Source organism: Perca flavescens, chromosome 22, assembly GCF_004354835.1.
Source record: "Perca flavescens isolate YP-PL-M2 chromosome 22, PFLA_1.0, whole genome shotgun sequence".
Taxonomy (NCBI): domain Eukaryota; kingdom Metazoa; phylum Chordata; class Actinopteri; order Perciformes; family Percidae; genus Perca; species Perca flavescens.
This window is the reverse complement of record NC_041352.1, coordinates 4154473-4173023: the sequence shown is the minus strand read 5'-3', so window position 1 is coordinate 4173023 and position 18551 is coordinate 4154473. Positions and strand designations below refer to the sequence as shown.

Genomic DNA, 18551 nt, shown 5'->3' with positions numbered 1-18551 from the left:
TGAAGAAGGTGTGAATTTAGCTATTAATAACATAAGTGCCATTTTCAACAAGGCAGCAAAACTAACAAATTTAGAGAGGAAAAGAAAAACAAAAAATGGTGAAAAATGGTTTGATAATGATTGTAAAAATCTAAGGAAATAACTAAGAAATGTCAGAAACACAGGGATCCAAATAACAAAACTGTACGCCTTCTTTATGGGGAAACACTAAAAGAATACAAACATTTATTAAGAACAACAAGGGAACAGTATAACAAAATCAGCTAAACCGGATCGAAGAATAAATACAGTCCGATCAATTCTGGGAAAATTGGCATAAACTAAACACAACATCTAAGGAGAAATTAGCAATCCAAAATAGGGATATTTAGACCACTCATTTTACTTAACTTTACGGCAAAATGACAAATAACCCAGGCCAACAGGAAATACAGAGCAAATAAAAAATCCATGAATCAGCAATTAACGACTACCAGAACCCCATTGCCACCCTGATTACAGAACAAGAACTAACAGGCAAAAGCAAAAAAGCTTAAAATCCAAAAAGGCCTGTGGTGCTGACTCCATTTTAAATGAAATGATCAAATACACAGATAATAAATTCAAATTGGTCATTAGGGGTGCAACGGATCAAAAAAATTCACGGTTCGGATCGTTTCTCGGATCAGAGTCACGGATCGGATAATTTTTTGGAGCAGCAAAAAAAAAAAAAAGACAAAACAAATAAACATAAGTTTGTTCTTTTTGTCCATGCTATTGACCGAGATTAACCCTAACCCCTAACCCTAACCCAGCACCGGACTTCTCATCTCCCAGTCTGCTGTGGTGAAGTGAGCGGTTATCGTCACATAGCTCTCCGTTCCCCTGGACCTCCACCCGTCTGTCGTGAGCGTAACAGAGGATGCTCGGGATAGTTCATCCACAACTTTTTTCTTCTCCTGCTCTTAAAGACCTGGCACAATTTTTTCGCTGAAGTGGGTGCGCGACGGGATGTCGTAACGTGGCTCAAGCACTTTCAGCATGTGTTTAAAGCCCTCGTTTTGCACAACCAAATATGGCCTCATGTCTGCACCTATAAACACACCGATAGCGTTTGTGATGGCTTTAGCCCGGTCTGATTGTGCAAGAAGGGGCTGCTTAAATGCCGCGGTGATAAGCGGTTCTTGAGCAGCTTTCGTTTTCACTCCTGTCAGTGAAACACCGGGGTGATGTCTCTTCAAATGCGTGGCCGTGCTTGATTTGGGGATTTAAATGACGCGGGGCGTTCAACCTCCTCCGTTCCTCCGCTCGTCATGACCACGCTGTGTGTGGACTGAACATGCGCACAACTTTTTTTTTTTTTTTCAGAAATCAATCCGCGGATCACGTGTGTACCGAACCGAAGATATTGATCCGAACGGATCACGGATCAATGACGAACCATCGCACCCCTATTGGTCATCCTAAAAGCTTTCAATATCAACCTAAATTCAGGTATTTTCCCAGCTATTTGGAACCAAGGACCGATAACCCCAATCCACAAAAATGGAGACAAGTTTGACCCAAATAACTACAGAGGAATCTGTGTGACCAGTAACTAGTAAGTAAACTATTCTGCAGTATTATTAATGGCAGAATCTTACAATTCATTAGTGAACACAATATCCTGAGCAAAAGTCAAATTGGATTTCTCCCAAAATATCAAACTTCAGACCACATCTTTACTCTCCACACCCTCATTGACAAACAATTAAACCAAAACAAAGGAAAAATCTTTTCATGTTTTGTAGACTTTAACAAAGCATTCGATTCAATTTGGAATGATGGTCTTTTCTATAAATTTATTGAAATGGGTAATAGAGGAAAAACATATGATATCATAAAATCTATGTATACAAACAACAAATGTTCATTTAAAATTGGCCACCAACAAACACAAGAACGTGGAGTTAAACAGGGATCCTGCCCGTCCCCGAGTCTGTTCAACATTTATATAAATGAATTGGCAAAACATCTGGAACTTTCTACATCCCCTGGTATGACTCTGTGAGATACTGACATCAAATGTTTGTTATATGCTGATGATCTAGTCCTGCTGTCCTCTAAAAAAGAAGGCCTACAACAACACCTGGACCTCCTGCACAGTTTCTGTCAGACCTGGGCTCTGACTGTCAACCTAAACAAAACCAAAATTCAGATTTTCCAGAAAAGATCTGGAAAATTACAGTAAACATCAATTCTATCTAAATACAGTTCAATTAGAACATGTGAAAAACTACACTTATTTAGGTCTCAATATTAGTTCATCAGGTAGTTTTCAAATTGGTGTGAATGAGCTGAGAGACAAATCAAGAAGAGCATTTTATGCAATTAAAAGAAAAATCAAAACAGACATTCCAATTAAAATGTGGTTAAAAATCAGTAATAGAACCTATCTATATTGCAGTGAAATATGGGGCCCGCTCAGCAGACATTTCAAATTTACTGACTGGGACAATCACCCAATTGAGAAATTCCATGTACAATTTTGTAGAAACTTTCTACACCTACAAGACACATCCCAAATAAAGCCTGCCGAGCAGAACTAGGCCAATATCCCCTCCAAATTACAATTGAAAAAAGATCCATCAAATTCTACAACCACCTGCAAACAAGCGACCCCCATAGTTTCCACTACAAAGCACTACAATACCAAGAGAGAAACATAGAGAAAAGTCCCCTCAGTCAGCTAGCCCTGTCCCTCAGCTCCCTCACCTCACAGCCCCCAGAGCCTCAGGACACGCCCCTCAGACCCCTCATTTCACAGCCCCCACAGCCACAGGACACCCCCCAAACCATCCGGCCCAACCAAATCATCCGCAGACAAAAACAGAAATACATGACCTATTGGAAAGACACTACTAAACGTCAAAGCCAAATGGACTCTTACCTAGCCCTAAACCGAGAGTACACAGTAGCTGAATAATTGAGCACCATACGTGACCACGGACTCAGAAAGACTCTGAGCAGGTCCAGGCTGAGTGGACACAGTCTGGCTGTGGAAACCGGCCGCCACAGACAGACCTGGCTGCCTCGAGAAGACTCTGTCCACAGAGCAACACTTCTTGCTTCAATGTAACACATATAATGACATCAGAACTCAGTTCTGCCTTCTCATTTAGTCCTCTCCTTCAGTAGTCCTCTCGTTCAGTTTACTCTGCCTTCTCATTTAGTCCTAGCCTTTAGTTTACTCTGCCTTCTCATTTAGTCCTAGCCTTCAGTTTACTCTGCCTTCTCATCTAGTCATGTCCTTCAGTTTACTCTACCTTCTCATTTAGTCCTCTCCTTCAGTTTACTCTGCCTTCTCATTTAGTCCTCTCCTTCAGTTTACTCTGCCTTCTCATTTAGTCCTCTCCTTCAGTTTACTCTACCTTCTCATTTAGTCCTCTCCTTCAGTTTACTCTGCCTTCTCATTTAGTCCTCTCCTTCAGTTTACTCTGCCTTCTCATTTAGTCCTAGCCTTCAGTTTACTCTGCCTTCTCATTTAGTCCTCTCCTTCAGTTTACTCTACCTTCTCATTTAGTCCTCTCCTTCAGTTTACTCTGCCTTCTCATTAGTCCTAGCCTTCAGTTTACTCTACCTTCTCATTTAGTCCTCTCCTTCAGTTTACTCTGCCTTCTCATTTAGTCCTCTCCTTCAGTTTACTCTGCCTTCTCATTAGTCCTAGCCTTCAGTTTACTCTGCCTTCTCATTTAGTCCTAGCCTTCAGTTTACTCTACCTTCTCATTAGTCCTAGCCTTCAGTTTACTCTGCCTTCTCATCTAGTCATGTCCTTCAGTTTACTCTACCTTCTCATTTAGTCCTCTACTTCAGTTTACTCTGCCTTCTCATTTAGTCCTAGCCTTCAGTTTACTGTGCCTTCTCATTTAGTCCTCTCCTTCAGTTTACTCTGCCTTCTCATTTAGTCCTCTCCTTCAGTTTACTCTGCCTTCTCATTAGTCCTAGCCTTCAGTTTACTCTGCCTTCTCATTTAGTCCTCTACTTCATGTTTTTTTTTCATGTTTTTATTTTTTTGTTTTCTTTCTTAACTTTGACACTAGCGATTCTACTGTATATTGATATACTGTTGTTGCTTTCGTGTTTTTTATTTGTATTTTTTTAAATGTATAAATGTTTCCACAGGCTAATCCATCTGACCTGCTCTATCTGGTATCCAGCGGTCCTCACTCAGTCCTTCGCTGCCAAAGCTGGTTTCATGGATTCATTCATCATTGCATTTAGTCATTAACTTGTATGCATTAGTTAGTAATAGTTGAAAAAAAGCCATTGATAAATAAGTTGATTGCGTGGTTTAAGTGTATGAAGGATAACGGTCACTGTTTACGAGTACAGTGCTGATGACTGGCGATTGAAACTGAATAATTAATTTGATATCTTTTCCCGTATCGAAGGCTGGTGCCCCGGCTTAAATTTAATGCAAGTTGTTAAAGTCTGTTACTCAGTATAAATACTATTAATGCAGACTCTACTTCATCTTTTACACCAACTGTGGTTATGCTACGGATTTTGGTGCTCTGAATTCATGAATTTACGCTACACCTTCGTACCAACCAATCAATCAATCAATCAAAATCCTTTGGAAATTGGGTAGATATGGTTAGTATTCAAGGTATATGGTTGTAAAATCACATTACATTCTTTCAGCTTCGCGAGATCAGCCCTAAAAAAAGAAACAGGTTCCAAATGAATTCCTCGAGCTGCATTCACATCCCAGCCTCAGCCTATCAATCCTCTGCCGTAAATGGGACGCACTCAGCTCGTGGTGCTTTGCCAGCAGGCGCAGGTTGAGCCCCGCAGGGCAGGCCAGTTACTGTACCATCCTCCAGCATTAAAACTTAAAGCCCTCTGATCACTGACAAACAAATCCCACCACACATACAGGAGGCCTTTGGCTCCGAGGATCAGTGAGAGGCTGGCAACAACAGTGTTCAGCCTCACACAGGAGCTCAGCAGCGCAGGGAGACCGGTTCGCTCAACTCAGCACAGCCGAGTCACTGCTGGATTTATCCATTTGTGCTCTCTCATTGTGCCAACAAGCCTGCCAAAAGTAGTTACCAACAGCCATGCATCAAATGCACCATAAAACACACAGGCATACACACTGTATGCAATGGCGATTTCCAGATTGTGCTTTGTAATTTGGGATAACTGCTGTTGTTAATGCCGCTGTAAAGAGGCCCTGACAGCTCACCACAGACTCATTAGCTGATGTTGGTAAAGAGAAGCAAATGCTGCACCTCTGATGCGGTTTGCTTCAGTGGCGGAAGGCACTTTGCTGCACCCCTCCCCATAACATTAGTAGATAACTGCCTCTATCTCTCAAACACGGCAGTACAGGCTCTCTCAGTAGAAATAAGTGCCACAGATGGGAGAAAGCGCAGTATGTCCTCAGCATCTTCCTCTACTACTTTAAACACTAAAACGACTTTTAAAGGAAAACTCTGATCTAAAGCTTGGGTCTCATTTCTGTAGTTTTGTCCGTCATTACCAGCCGCGACTGGTATTGCGCCTTGTGCGTACCGTCCTAACTGCGCAAGATGTAGTCATGACACTTTACAGGTCAGTAGTTGAGATCCAAATGGAGGCCTAGTTTGAAGATGGCTGTGGTCCGAGTAAGGGCGCCGGACGTAGGGGGGGTAGGAAATAGGGAAGGGGCTATTGGCTGTACAGTGCTCTACAAAAGAAGCATGGTCAGTTGAATGGCAGAAATCAATTGCACAAATACTCCTCTACGGCTCTACGTTACAAACAGCTCAGAGACGTATTGTCACTGAATAACACTAGCATGCTGCAACTAGCGCTGCGGGAAAGTCACCAAGCTTCAAGCACCACCGAGGACTTGTGGGTGAACTTTGCTGTGCCTCTTAGCTGTATATGGTCTGACCAGGCATTCAGTGAGGTAGCTCAGATGTAGGGTTGGGTTCCTACGCAACCGGTAGGAATCGGACCGGATTAGAACGCAGATTTCGTTTCCTCATTTCGGTTCCACTTAATGGGTCGACTGAAATATTTTCCCTCCGTCGCTCCGAAACGGACGTAAAAATATCACACTTCCTCTGTAGTCTAGCGTTAGCTAGCTAGCGTAAATGTAGGCTACTCATAAAACGCCATATTTTCCCTCTGGGAAAGTACTTTAAAACATTAACATATTGTTAAATTTAAATAATTTTCAATTTAGATAAAAACTCTTTAAAAGAGCCTTTCTTTGATGTCATTTTTCAGTTTTTCAAGAATCAGAATCGTTTTAAAAGTACCGGTTCGGCATCGGAATCGTACAATTTCAAAGGATATCCAACCCTACTCAGATGTCTTCCTTCCTTGCTATGTCCACGAGTTCTTCACAGGGGCTCCTAAGACATTTCTGGCTCCAGTGTATCTGTCCGAGATTGTAACCCTTCGCAAAAACAACCGCCCATTGCAGTCATCCAATCAACTGGTTTTAGAAGTCCCATGGTCGAGGTACAAACAGTGGGGTGATCGCACTTTTGCAATTGTGGCACCGAGACTTTGGAACATGTTACTTCCTGATATCCGCACTATAACAGACGTAGCTCGTTTTAAATCTAACCTTACAATGTATTTATTTAGAACAGCTTTTAATACATAGTAACGTTATGGCAGTTTCAGTTTTTTCTGCTTTCATGTATTCTTTTTCTTATGTACAGTATGTTTTATTCCTTCTGATTTTACTGTATGTTACGTTATGTTTTACTGTTGTTACTTTATGTAAAGTACTTGATTGATTGATTTCAATGCTAGAGAAGATATTTCATCCCTCGAGCATGGTCCAAGTCTGCCCCAGGATCTCCCTTCAAATGGACATGCCTGGAAAACACCTGAAGTGAAGGGTCCATCTTTCGCCCAAATTTTCAAGCTTAAATCAGTGAATGAAATTCATTTTGGGTACTTGTATCTGTAATCTCATGCTGTCAGTCTCTACCCAAAGCTCGTGACCGTAGCGGTGCGTTGGAAGGTAAATTGGGATAATAAGGACACCTTCCATGTACTTACATGGCAATTTCACAACAATTCACATCAGCCATAAACACATTTGGGATTCCGATGATATTCAAATGCCCAGTACTCTCCAACAGTCAATTGAACTGATCATATTTCTCGGGTAGTTAGATAAAACATCTTCAAGAACAAACAAAAAGTCACGTTTCTTTTCACTTTTTGTTTGCTGTTCACATTTTCTTCACTAAGGCCATTCCATTCTCCATTTTACACCTGTTCCTGTCGGAGGGTAGATTAGCATATATATATATATATATATATATATATATATATATATATATATATATATATATATATATATATATATATATATATATATATAGAATGTTTCCTCTGCAAGGACGGTGGGATATTACTGTGGTGCTCCATCACTGCTGACGAAACCCAGAGATACAAAAAGGAAGCTGCTCAGCCAAAGCAGTTTATCTTCCTCCCACTTTAATGAAAAGTCATGGCACAGGACTCTTCGAGACTGACATCAATTAACACTAAGACATAAGCCTTATTCAGATACAACACGTTACCAGTGTATAATATATGATAACCAATTCCGATGAGTCTCTTAGCGATGAAGGGGGCTTTAGTCTGAAATACAAGGCCTGTTAACATGAACGTGCAGCGTGAATGGCTTGCTGGATGTGTAAATGCGAGGGTAAAGCCGGGCCACCAAGTGGATTTCCCCTCAGGGATCTAGGTAATAATCCTCTTCTGCAGTCTTATCTCCTGCTCTCACTTAAGCAAGGGATAGGACAAGGAGAGGCCAATGCTGTGTGCGTGTGTGTGTGTGTGTGCATGCGTGTTTTATCAGAAAGCATTCTAGGGTATTTTTTGCGTGCATGCTTGCAAGTCTGTATGCACGTATACTGTAGGCCTGCAGCAAGATGTGTGTGCATGTGAGAAAATGTGTGGGGTAGATCTGTGTGCAGCTGGCTTAATGCCTACCAAGTGCAATACGATGGTGTATACACTCGTGCACACATTGCCATAAGAGTAAAAGTAAAGACGTCAAAGGAAATTCAGGTATGAAACCAATATACAGTACCATAGTGCCTCACGTAAGAACATTTTCACATTCTTATATTAAACCTCTCTGTTCTCTCATTAGGTTTGCTCGTACCAGTGTTTCAAGTTGTATTCAGCAGAGCCTCTTAACTGCACTACTCGTCTTTTACTTCTTTCAACTTGTTGAATACCACCTGAACATGAGCCCATTCCTGAGATCATCAGCATAACAGAAGGCACTGGCTTTCTTTTAAAAGGCTACCTGTTGAATGTCATCTGTTGGAAGGTTATTTTCTCAAAACATGTCACCGAAGAGTAAAAAGAAAAATACAACACAGCAGGGCTTAAACAAATCCGTAGATGAAAAAGAAAAAATCACAAATCAAGCAGTGTCAGTATAGTGACATTAGGGGACCTGACAAAATGTGAAAATATTACTACAGCTGTCAATGCTGGGAAATCACAGAGCTCAACTGTAACAGAAGCTGCTTTTTGACACTTTGTAGATTCTCACTGAAGGCATCAAAATTATGAATGAACACATGTGAAAACATGTCTTATATTTTAGATTCCTCAAAGTAGCCACCCTTTGCTTTTTTATTAATAAGAGAAATAATTGCACTAATTAACCCTGACAAGGCACACCTGTGAAGTGAAAACCATTTCAGGTGACTACCTCATGAAGCTCATTGAGAGAACACCAAGGGTTTGCAGAGTTATCAAAAAAAAGCAAAGGGTGGCTACTTTGAAGAATCTAAAATATAAGACATGTTTTCAGTTATTTCACACTTTTTTGTTAAGTACATAATTCCATATGTGTTCATTCATAGTTTTGATGCCTTCAGTGAGAATCTACAATGTAAATAGTCATGAAAATAAAGAAACACATTGAATGAGAAGGTGTGTCCAAACTTTTGGCCTGTACTGTATACTGTATATATTGTGAAGTAACCTATTGCAATTTGTAGATAAAGAAACACTTAATCCTTAAAACACTTAAAAACTTGCAGTATTTAGGATTTAAAGCATGACATATCCACAACTCAAATTAAGAAAAATTGTTTACCTTCACTTAATTTATTATTGCATGAGTCATGAGTCTGCCTAAGCAACACAATGCAAGCCATCATGGCAGGTGGAAAACATTTTGTGTGCCACTTCAGTACCTGTTTTATATATATAATTGGTCCATATATGATGATGGACGTATCCATGTAAATGCTTGGCAATGTTGTACTTTTAGCTACAAAACACTTTGGAAATCTTGCCAAATAGGGCAAAAAATACATGTGAATAGATTTAGGCTAATTTCAAAGATTTTGTTTTGAAAACAGCAGTCATGGACAGACGGTCGCACCATATGATATTTTGAGACTTTAAATACCAGGAAAAATACAAATAACGAATGGTTATGGAAATGTTAAAGTGAATACATATATGGGAGAGGTACTACACACACACACACACACACACACACACACACACACACACACACACATATATATATATATATATATATATATATATATATATATATATGTGTATATATATATATATATATATATATATATATATATATATATATATATATATGTGTGTGTAGTACCTCTCCCATATATGTATTCACTTTAACATTTCCATAACCATTCGTTATTTGTATTTTTCCTGGTATTTAAAGTCTCAAAATATCATGTGGTGCGACCGTCTGTTTTGTAGCTAAAAGTACAACATTGCCAAGCATTTACATTGATACGTCCATCATCATATATGGACCAAACCTATGAGATCCTTTATTTACAAAAACTCAAAAGAAATGCAAATACTTATTTTTTTAACACTTTACGGTATATTACTGAGAACTTACTTACCTACTTTTAAGATAATTCACGGCCGCACCACATGACATTTTTTAAGGCCTGTTGAAAACCTGTATAAGTCATTGACCCACATTGAGACAGACGAGCCTTTCCAGCGGCAGCACATTCAGAGAGGCTCTCTGGACCGTGGGAGGAAAGCTGTCTGGAAAACATTCCGCCTCTTTAGTTTGAGAGAGGCAGATGGGTGATTGTGTCTGTGACCTTAGCCATTTAGAGAAATGGTGCGTCTAAAACACAGAGTAGAAAACAAAGGCTGTACAGGTCTGCAGCCACGAAGAAAAAAAGCCTGAGACTTACCGAGGAAGCGGAAGGTCCTGCGCACCAGCGGGTTGAGGTAACAGCAGTCCCCGGTGGCTACCGTCTTCTCTGAGCGGTCAAACTCTTTGGACGTGTACTGGACCAGGAACAGCACCGTCTCCGTTATTGTGATCTGGACAGAGACACGGAGAGAGAATTCAGGTGAGCTGATCAAGTGGCCATTCACGCAGCCTGCATCGGCCGTCAGACGGTGCGGCAAAAACGCAGGTCTTTCCATGAAATATGAATGGGGGGAGTGTGTTTAGGCTGCGGCAGCGGGGGGGGGTGGCAGGGTTTCCCGCAGGTGGGACACGCAAAAAAACTCAGCGGGCCCAGATCTATAAACTATCTGACGGAAAACTGTAGTTATGAAATAATAAGTCTACCTGTGCTACATTGGGCGGTTAAAGAACACAACGGGACGTCAGACAGATGGGCCGTTTCATTGACACCCCCCCCCGACGCACAACCAGAGGTGTCAAGTAACGAAGTACAAATACTTTGTTACCTTACTTAAGTCGAAATTTTGGGTATCTATACTTTACTGGAGAAATTATTTTACAGCAGACTTTTTGCTTCTACTCTTTTTTTCTTCTTACTCATTTTCACGCAATTATCTGTACTTTCTACTTTAAAAATAGCCTCGTTACTCCTATTTCAGTTTGGCTTGTTTTCATTCCGGCCTGTCATCGTTCAAAAAAAACACACACCCACAAAAAACCTATCCCGATAAATCGCGGCGTGAGTGAATAGAGTGAATTGGATTGTGGTTGGATGAGAAGTATATCAACATAACATATACCATTCCGACGCCCTATTGGTTTGTATGCGATCCATCGCACCTGCACAGACCCGGTGCTAATACGCCACCGGTGCCTTAACTACCGTTATCTACCGGACCCAATAGCAAAGCGGATTTTGGTGCCTTATTTAGGCGCCACTTAAATGCCTGCACTTCTCTCTGATGCTCTGAAAATGGACGTTAGAGGGAACTGAAACATTGCCGCACGGGACTCTAGTTAACTCGACAGCAGGTAATGTTAGCCTGCCGTTAGCTAGTTAACACTACACTCGACAGCAGGTAACGTTAGCCTACTGTTAGCTAGCAGTTGGAGTAAACACGGTTAAAATGCTTAGAGCTAAACGGTGTAAAAGTGTGTCTGTATTTCACTGGAGAGGATTCTAACACCAGACTGTAGCTGCCGTTGTCTGAAAAACACAGAGAGATGTGTCACCTTTTTCAGCCCTTCTTAGTTTGCACCTATGATTTTAATATAACATTATAGTCATTATAGTCAAATGTTTTTTGTGGAGGTGGGGTAGTGCACTATTAGGCCCCTGTGGGTGCTAAACTTTTGTCCTTAATGGCATTTTTTTCCCCTTACATTACTTTTATACTTTAAGTAGTTTTGAAACCAGTACTTTTACACTTTTACTTGAGTAAAAACCTTGAGTTGATACTTCAACTTCTACAGAAGTATTTTCAAACCCTAGTATCTATACTTCTACTTGAGTAATGAATGGGAATACTTTTGACACCTCTGCGCACAACTCTGTGGCAAATCGCCAGATCACTGGTTCCCTGTCTGAACACAGCCTAATGGCTTATCTGAGTCCCAGTCATTCTCAATGGGCTCCATCTGTACATACCCAGCTGTGGAGTACACAGGAACATATGGGAGAGAGGTGTGTGTGTGTGTGTGTGTGTTGACATATTTCTTTTTTAATAAAAAATGGGATCTGGTCCGTGGTTCCATCCGTCTCTGATTTATTGATGTAGACTGATGGAGAGTAGATCAGCGCTACACATGCTGCAAGTGGTGGATTTTATTTGTGTTTTCCAATATTATTATTTATCATTTTTGTTCCGATATCCTTCTTTCGGATATTGAACTTGTGTTCAAAGAATGTGCTTCGGTGGAGGAACTATGTCATATCCCAAGAACCACATTAAATGTTTCTGGATGAATGTGATAGAGAACTGCCGGAGTTGCACGTGTATTTGTAACAGTGACAAGACACTCCACCTGGTCCAGCACATGTGCAAGTCACTAAATAACAAACTACATTGTTTTTTTTATTGCTTTTAAAAAAAAAAACATGTTTTCATTTGGCATTGTTAGTCAATGCCAAAACTCTTCAATCACAATTTGAAATTAAAAAATATGACGAATATGATGATATTGATCTACGGCACTTTGGTTAAATCAGGGGTCTTCAACGGGTTTTTTTGTTGTTGTTTTTTTTTAACATTATTTTTGGGGCATTTTAGGCCTTTAATTGACAGGACAGCTGAATACATGAAAGGGGAGAGCGAAGGGGAACGACATGCAGCAAAGGGCCAAGGGTCGGAGTCTGCTCAACCAACTGAGCTATCTGGGCACCTGTCTTCAACATTTTTTAAGCCAAGGACCCCTTAACAGAAAGAGAGACACAGCAGGGACCCCCCTACTACATATATTGTATAAAATTAAGTTGCATATTAAACTGGGCCTACAATAAGGTGTAGGGCGGCCTAAAGCCTTTATATATACCTTTTTTGCATTAGGCTATTAAAATAGCCTAATACTTGTTGGCATGATTTTATAAATCCTGTTTTAATGTTAAACATACATGTAGCAGAGTTAATCCTTAGAATAAACTGTATCTGTGGATGGCTACCTCAGTGACTACCTTACCTATTGGCCAGTAAGCCTATCAGCAGTTGGGATTTATATCTGCTAATAATATGTTGGATTCATGTTAAGACATTAACATTTTTGAAAACAAAACTTTCAAAAATTAACAATAATTTGGAGGGCCCCCACCTGCACTGACTCCGAGGACCCCCGAGGGTAAACCCTGAAGATCCCTGGGTTAAAGGATCAATCTGGTGTTAGTCTAATTGTTCTTACTGTCAACACATTTCCTGTGCAGACCCAAACAGACAATATGTAAGTGCATCTTTCAATCCTTTCTGACTGCACTGCCCTGTCTGTGGTAAGCTCACATAATACATCCTGGATAGACAACATCTCACAAATATATGCAAGCCCCAAATCACTCTGTGATCTCTGTCATCCCCTCGCCATTATCCCTTTCCTGATACTCAACAACTTCTCCAGAGACAGCATCAGAATGTCTAAATATCCCCAGGTACAACACAACTCCATAACTCCATCCAGGGATTCTAGCACCACAGGGAACCCTGATATGGATTAACTCCAACTGAAAAAAGAAACTTTTAAAAACTTTCACACATGCTGAGAGAGCAACTGAGAAAAACTCAGAAGAATACCAAAAGCAAGTCAGCTTCAGATATTGTTTGCAGGCCTGCAGATGACCTTCTTTCAAAACCAAAGAAAAATCTATAAACTGACGGGGAACCGCAAGAGTGAAGGCCTGTTTGTCTTCTGTCTTATTTCTCCGTCATGCTGGGACGGGGCAGAATTGAGGCAGAGGGGGGAAGGACGTGGGGGGGGACAAACAAAGCACCTCGGAAACAACAAATAATAATAAAAACGGTCTGAGTTGATTCTGTGGACAGCCCGACTGCATGTCTGCTGAACATCTGCTGCTGCAACAGTGTTGAAAAAAAGTGGGTAACACTTTACTTGAAGTTATCGACATAATCGTGACATGACATGGTCATAACTATGACATGACACAGTCATGAACGTGTTATAAACATGTCATGAACATTTATGACTTCTGTCATTAAGCGTCATTCGGTTTTTGTCTTGACAAGTTTACATTGTTTGGGTTGTATGGACTATGACAACTTGACATTAATCAAAGTGACATTACCAGAAGTTGTCTTGGTCATGACAAGTTGACATTACATTTTTTTGGGATGTCTTTGTAATGACAACTTGACATTAACCAGGATGACATTACCAGAGGATGTCTTTGTAATGACAACTTGACATTAACCAGGATGACATTACCAGAGGATGTCTTTGAAAAATTCACCTCTTTTTGTATTCATGACATAATTAGATATGCAAGGTTAGAGACCAATTCTAGCACTTGGTCAGATAGATATGTGACAGGATATTTCACAAAACTGTCTGTTATGACACTGTTATGACAGTGTAATGCATAGATTCTTAGACCTCAAGTAAAGTGGAACCATTTTGACAGTGCCACTACGCCCTGCAGTGCAAAATCTGAATTCTTCAAATATTCCCTCAAAATGTTTCACAACAGACTATTTGAGAAAACAGAGTTATTGTGTGCGTATTATCAATTTAGACACGGTAATTGTATGTCACCGTATCTCAATTTATGATCTGATCACGATATGATTCCATTGAAAGACAATAAATGATCGTATTGAATTATCGCACAGCCCTAATGTCAAATAATTCAAACTGCATCATATGCATCATACCAGCTCTGAGGTGTAAAAAAGGATCAAGTATCAGTCTAAAGATAAATACGTTGTTTCATTCACCTAGACTGATTTCTGAAGGAGACTGTAAATATACTTTCGGGTCAAATCGGGAGAACCGGGTCCTGTTTGAAAGCTGAAACCTATTTAACACACACATCGTCATCTAAGAGCAGTCAAAGAATAGAACCAGCATGCCACCGTGCTAAGTGGCTGGGTCTAAAAAAAGACGGGTGTGTTTTGGAATCTCATTTTGAGTTGTCAGTGGCTGAGCTGCCTGTGTGAAGTGTGTGCATGAGTATGAGGGTGTTGAGCTTGGTGGAGCAGCGAAAACTTTTACTCAGTAAATGCGGGTATATCACATACATATGTTCATGTGGTTAACAGCTGTTTATTTTGTTATTATGTTATTGTAATCCATTGAGTAATTATGGCTGGTAGGTTATCTTGTCTTCATTTTTCTGTGGTGATGACGAATAGGGTGTTTGGGGGGGCGGGGGTGTTCATGTTGTAAGTTTTGTGTTTTGTGTGCTGTTTGAAAATATTAAAATTGTTAATCATAAAAAAGTAATAATATAAATAATAATATGGCTGCTCCTCAGATCTCTGCAGGGTAAATGTCAGGCCTGCAGAACTGGATTGGCACTGCTGGCGTATTGTGTTCTCAGTAAGCTGCCGTGACCAGAGGCCCACAATAGGACATGATCAACACTATTGTGGCTGCTTGTCTCCAGGATGTGCCCCATGCACCCCCCCTCCGTGTCTCCTGAGCCCAGAGTTGTGCTTCCAGCGCTTGGCTGATTTCACACTCGGCACTGAGGTATTAATCTTTCATTTACAGGTTCCCCTCACCGGGATTTCTACCGACAACCTCCTGACCTTGCCCGGGCTGAATGTTTCCACCTGGCTGAACACCCATATGCATAAAGTCCTGTCAGTGAATCCAGCCCAGTGCGTCCAAGCGTGCGTGCGACTGTGCACATGGGCCAGTTGATGTAGTTGTCCGTGATGGGTACTGAGGCCCGGGAGCTGAAACCCACAGAGCTGCCACTGTGATTTATCTGGGTCGACTGGTGAGGGTGGCAGAACACTTGGACTGAACTACCCAAAGGTTTGACTCTTCTTTTTGCAAATATCTTTAAATCTAAATAATCTCATGTCGGGAAAATGTGTCAATTCAGGAGAATCCTCCAGAACGGTGCTATTTTAAACCTACATTATGACATTTTTTTGAGTTGATTCTTGTGCTCATTCATGTGTAATTACTTCCACCAACTAATCAAAGTATTCTCGTCAGTGTAGAATCTGACATTCAGAATCACTCAGAAGACATACGAGCGAGTTGCTCGAATGGCGGCAGCCATGTCACACCTCCACCTTTAAAAATACATTAGCCAAAGAGGGACATACCTCCGCCTTTCGCGCTTTTACACTCCGTGGCACCGTGACGAATGCCAGGGAGGGAGGGGGGGGAGATTACTCAGCGGCTGCCGGCAGATGTGAAAGCTTGTTGAAGATGGAGGATCACGCCTATTCTCGAGGACATGGAACGGAGTCGCCAAGGAAGTTATAAAGAGAATTAAAACGACAACGCGTCAGGCAAAGCAACAAGACCAAAGTTAATATTGGAGTGGCTTTTCCAAGATGGAAAGAGCTCATAAGGAGCAAGGATTTTAAAAAGGGACGCCGAAGTTGTGTAAATTCGAAGTTTCATAGTTGCTTGGCTAACTATAGCAGGGTTGTGCATAACGTCGTGATTTCCCTGTTTCTCAGACCCCGGCCGTTAACATCACGTTAGGTACAGAATCCTGAGTAAATGAGATCAGTGTTTATTTTCAGAGCCCCGAAAATAAAGACTCCAAGGGTTTCTTTTCTCTCTAAGTGTATTCTTTCTTTCTCCTCGCATGCTAACCTCTTTTTTGTTTACTGCTTTTATCTTCCAAATGTATCCAGACTCTCCCGTGGTAATGTGGATGTCTGTTGTCATGGTTACCAAAAGATCTTGCATGAATATATGTATAATTTATACAGAGCACTTGGAAGATTGCTTTGTTAACTGTTCGTGATCATCAGATGGATTTAACAGTTCCGCTTTTGAATTTGTGGTAAACTGTTTTGGGTTAAGTTTGAAAGCACCTTATGATTGTTTGAGTGCTACTTGCCACTGCCATACGGTCACAGATGTGTGCCATCATGTGTGCCATTATCCTCTAAATGCCACAAAAGTGACATAGTCTCACAAATACATAGAATTGTTATGATTGCAAACATACAATGATACTGTTTTTACTGGTCATATACTAGTGTTGGTCATGCACTATAAAAGCCATAAGTCATTGCCAGCGATATCACTGAGAAGCCAAGGCAACAAATGGCTGAAGGGCAGTCTGATTTCCAAAAAGCCTGAGCAGCACTGTGACAGCCACAGGCCATTTGTCCCAGTTTCTCAGCTCTAACACAAGCTGACAGGGCCACGGTGACAATGTGCTGCTTGTTTAGGCCCGAAACTATCTCCCTGCTCTCTCTCTCTCTCTCTCTCTCTCTCTCTCTCTCTCTCTCTCTCTGTCAAGATGACAGCGTCAAGGTAGTCTCGCATTGCCATCTCTATCTCCACAGCGCTGTGAAGTAAGGTCTGGCTACACCACCGATTCATTCCTGGATAGGAGAAGAAAAAAAAAGATCTGGGTTGTTTGCATGTATTTAAACCAATCACTATCGTCTTGGGCAGCGGACGCAGCGACGGTGGCTCTGCTAAATAGTCTCGGAAAGGAACTTGTTTTTGGTGGAACATTGGCACAATTGGCGCAAAAGAAAACGACACATACAATATTAAAGCAGCAATATGTAATATATTTACTGTATTGCATAAAAAATGACCATAATATATAAGATATGGCATCAGGTATTAAGGAAACATGCTAAGTTGAAATACTACAACAACAACAACAAGAACAACAGCAATGCTAAAACCAGTATTTTCTCCTTTGAAATTTCCAATCGGGGGCCTGTTTCACAAAACCAAGATAAGGGATTAAGCCGGGATTTCCAGGTTATCCTGGATGAATTAAGCCTTGACTCGGTTTCCCGAAAGCAGAGGCACATAAATCACCATGGAGATTTATTCTGTGCAGCTAGCCTGGTCCTGACCAGGCTAACAGCCAGGATTTATTTAATCCTGGAACCTTTTCTGTTCACTCAGCAGTGGTTTTACCCTTTTGTTGTCAGCCTGGATTAAAATACAACAGGTGCATATTGCTGTTCATTTGAGTACTGTTATTATTTAAAGTTGTGACCATTATTTTTTTTTTATAATTATAAATTTGTTATTGTTACTGTTATATTGCTGTATGAAGACTGCTGTTCATATTGTTGTAAGAAGTTTGATGAATATATTATGGCAGTTGTTGAGATAATTAGAAAAGGCTGATAAAATTTCAAATGAGTTTTAAATGAAGTCTGTTACTAGGGGCAATACATACAATGCTGTACATTTCTATAGTTCCCCAATGCACCTTAAATTATTTTAGTGTATCATTTCTTTTTTTATTCTTTAACAATAAGGATCATGTTTGTTCTGCTTCCATGTGCATTGTATTTGGCATTCTTAGCACACAATTTGTGTTGTCCAGTAAACTGGGACTATAATTTGGGAGGATTGTACAATTTTAAGAACATCCTAACTGTACAATCCTCCCAAATTATAGACTTAGTTCACTGGACCAGTAACTATCTAGTGATGTAGACTACTGTACATTCATGTAACAACAGGGAGAGGACACCTTAATGGTTTTTGACCTTATATTTTGCCTGGGGGGAAATAACTGATGAATATACTCTGTTCCATTCATGTTTATAGTGTGCATGGAATTTATAGTTTTTAGATTTTACAGTGCAGTTTCTTCAGTGTCTTTATTTTCTATGTCCATATATACCAGGGAGCAAGGCATATAATATGTAGAGAAGGAAAC

General features: G+C 40.6%; 1 protein-coding gene across 2 annotated transcripts in view; it reads right to left on the bottom strand.

The window, feature by feature from the left end:
• The window catches only part of plppr5b (phospholipid phosphatase related 5b), a 148977-nt gene that overhangs the window by 71880 nt on the left and 58546 nt on the right, over positions 1–18551 (bottom strand). For both annotated transcript variants that reach the window (XR_003691498.1, XM_028569178.1), the window contains exon 4: positions 10212–10344. Coding sequence is in view for 1 of the 2 variants with exons in the window: in XM_028569178.1 (XP_028424979.1) it covers positions 10212–10344 (133 nt within the window). In the remaining variant the exon portion in view is untranslated. The remainder of the gene's footprint in view (positions 1–10211; positions 10345–18551) is intronic.